Source organism: Dendrobium catenatum, unplaced genomic scaffold (assembly GCF_001605985.2).
Source record: "Dendrobium catenatum unplaced genomic scaffold, ASM160598v2 original_scaffold_117459, whole genome shotgun sequence".
Lineage (NCBI taxonomy): Eukaryota > Viridiplantae > Streptophyta > Magnoliopsida > Asparagales > Orchidaceae > Dendrobium > Dendrobium catenatum.
Genome location: NW_021435894.1, coordinates 201,045 through 203,244, shown reverse-complemented (window position 1 = coordinate 203,244; position 2,200 = coordinate 201,045). Strand labels below are relative to the sequence as shown.

Genomic DNA, 2,200 nt, shown 5'->3' with positions numbered 1-2,200 from the left:
TATATATATATATATATATATATTGCTACATGAAATCTTAAAAACTAAAGCTCATTTCACCCCTATTGCCCGCCCTAAAAAAAATTGGCTGATTCCGCCCAAAATGCTAAGAAATGGCAAACACAAACTAGCTTAACACAAAACATAGAGAAATTATTACAAGAGCTGTCAGTTGAGCTCAATATCAATTAGCTCAGCATTGGGGCTCCACCTAAGAACGCTAAAATTCATCACATAACAGCACATGAAACAACACACCAACTAAAAGACAAATTATTTAGCTCAGAGCAGCATCCGTGAGCGACATTTTAGTCCTTAGCCGGTTCCCCCTAAGACCTTCTTGAGCTTCTTAACCTGCGCATCATCGAGGAAGGTCACCTTCTCCACTAACTGCGACGGCAAAGAACTCCCGAACAGCGAAAGGCTCGTAATCTGCAATCCCGGGTCCGGGCTGTTGAAAGTAGCAAATGCGACCGCCGGCGAGCTGCCGCACTGCACCTGCAAGTAGTCACGGCTATAAGAAATACTTCATGTTTTTTTTTTTCTTTTAATTGATAATTAGATCGATAAATGTTATGTGGACGAGGAAAAATATAAATAAAAAATTAGGTTTTCATATTTTGATTAAATGTTTTATCAGGATAGATTTTAAAATTATTTGATTTATCTTAAAATTTGTTGTATAAATTTTGATTATTTCTCATGCATTGAGCTCATTTCAAAGCAAATTTAATACCTCCATCTTGATTAAAATTTTGTTGGAATGTATTATGACCCAAAACTTTTTATATAAATATCTATTTTTTAATTTTAATTATGTTCTACATATTAATATAGGAATATTAATATTTTAATATTTGCATATATAACATTCTAATTTTTAAATTATATAAAAATATTATTCAATACTATTAAAAGTGAACATATATTATAAAATATATTACAAAAATTCAATGTAAATTCTCCTATGCAAATTATCAAATATATTATAAAATTATGAAATTTTTTCATAATAAAATATAGATCTTTGAAAAAATTGAGCCGTTGAGCTCGATGATAGGTATTCTTTTCAAACCAACGAACAGAAGAGTCCGATGAAGTCCTAAGTTGTTCATATTCAGCTCGTTAATTTACAGTTCAATTAATTACCTGGAAGTGTAGCAGGCCTTGAGGAAACACCATCAGATCTCCTTCGTACAGCGTCTTATAATAAACTGAATTGGAGGAAGAGATGAAGCCAGCTAAGATGGCGCCCTGTGTAACTAAGAGGACCTCGGAGGCGGCGGGGTGAGTGTGGAGAGGGACTACGCCATCAATTTCGATGTCGAGGCGGATGGTGGAGATGCCGAGGCCGTTGAGGCCCGGGAATTGGGAAGAGAAGGCGGGGGTTACGGCGGCTTTGATGATGTTGTCGGTATTTCCGGTGGCGCCAAGTCCGGAGAAGACGAAATCGGAGATGGTGACGGTAGATTCTTTTTTGCAGGAGAATCCGGCTGGAGTGGTGGGGAGGGAGAGATCGGCGACGCAGAAGTCGGCGGCGGAGGAGGGCGAGAGAATGGAGGAGGAGAGGAGGAGGAGAAGGAAAGGGATCGGGAGCATTTTTGATATTTTTTTGTGGATGGAGATAAAGATATATGTGTGGAGCGAGGTGCTTAATTAATCGAGGATATATCTCTCTCTCGAGACGGGGGGCGGTGGGCGAGAGAGAGAGACAGAGAGACCCTGAGATTTTACAAGGTAGAAAATAGTCATTTGTGGGGAAATTTTTTTTGCTTTTGTTAATTACTGACAGAATTTTCGTAATTAGTACCACTGCTTAGTATAAGGTTATCAAGAAAGCTGGAGCTTTCTCTCTCTCTCTTTTTTGCAAATCAGGAGAAGATATAATTTTAGGAGATGAACTTATGAGATCGATGCAAAATGTCGTTCGGAGATCAATCAAAATGTATCATGTTGGCTGTACCGAGTAGTACCGAGTCGCGATATTTAGCACAGGGTGACGTAGCATATTCTGGTTGCTCTCTGGATGACATTCGACGTCCGCACATAATAATTAATCTTTCATCACAACTGACAGCGAGTCCGGCCATGATTCTGGGGATCTATTTTGCTAAAGAAGTTTGATTGTTGAAGCAAAAATATGATGTAGTAGAGATTTGATTTTAATATCTTTGAGATTAATTTCTAAAATTTGTGTAGA

General features: G+C 38.0%; 1 protein-coding gene across 1 annotated transcript; it reads right to left on the bottom strand.

Annotated features, from left to right (window-relative positions):
• Positions 1-114: 114 nt before the first annotated feature.
• On the bottom strand, positions 115-1,669 carry LOC110094203 (auxin-binding protein ABP19a). Its single transcript, XM_020819378.2, has 2 exons — positions 1,150-1,669; positions 115-498 (listed from the first exon to the last, which is right to left on the bottom strand). The coding sequence occupies exons 1-2, from the start codon at positions 1,597-1,599 to the stop codon at positions 316-318; spliced, it is 633 nt and encodes a 210-aa protein (XP_020675037.1). The 5' UTR covers positions 1,600-1,669; the 3' UTR covers positions 115-315.
• Positions 1,670-2,200: the final 531 nt, after the last annotated feature.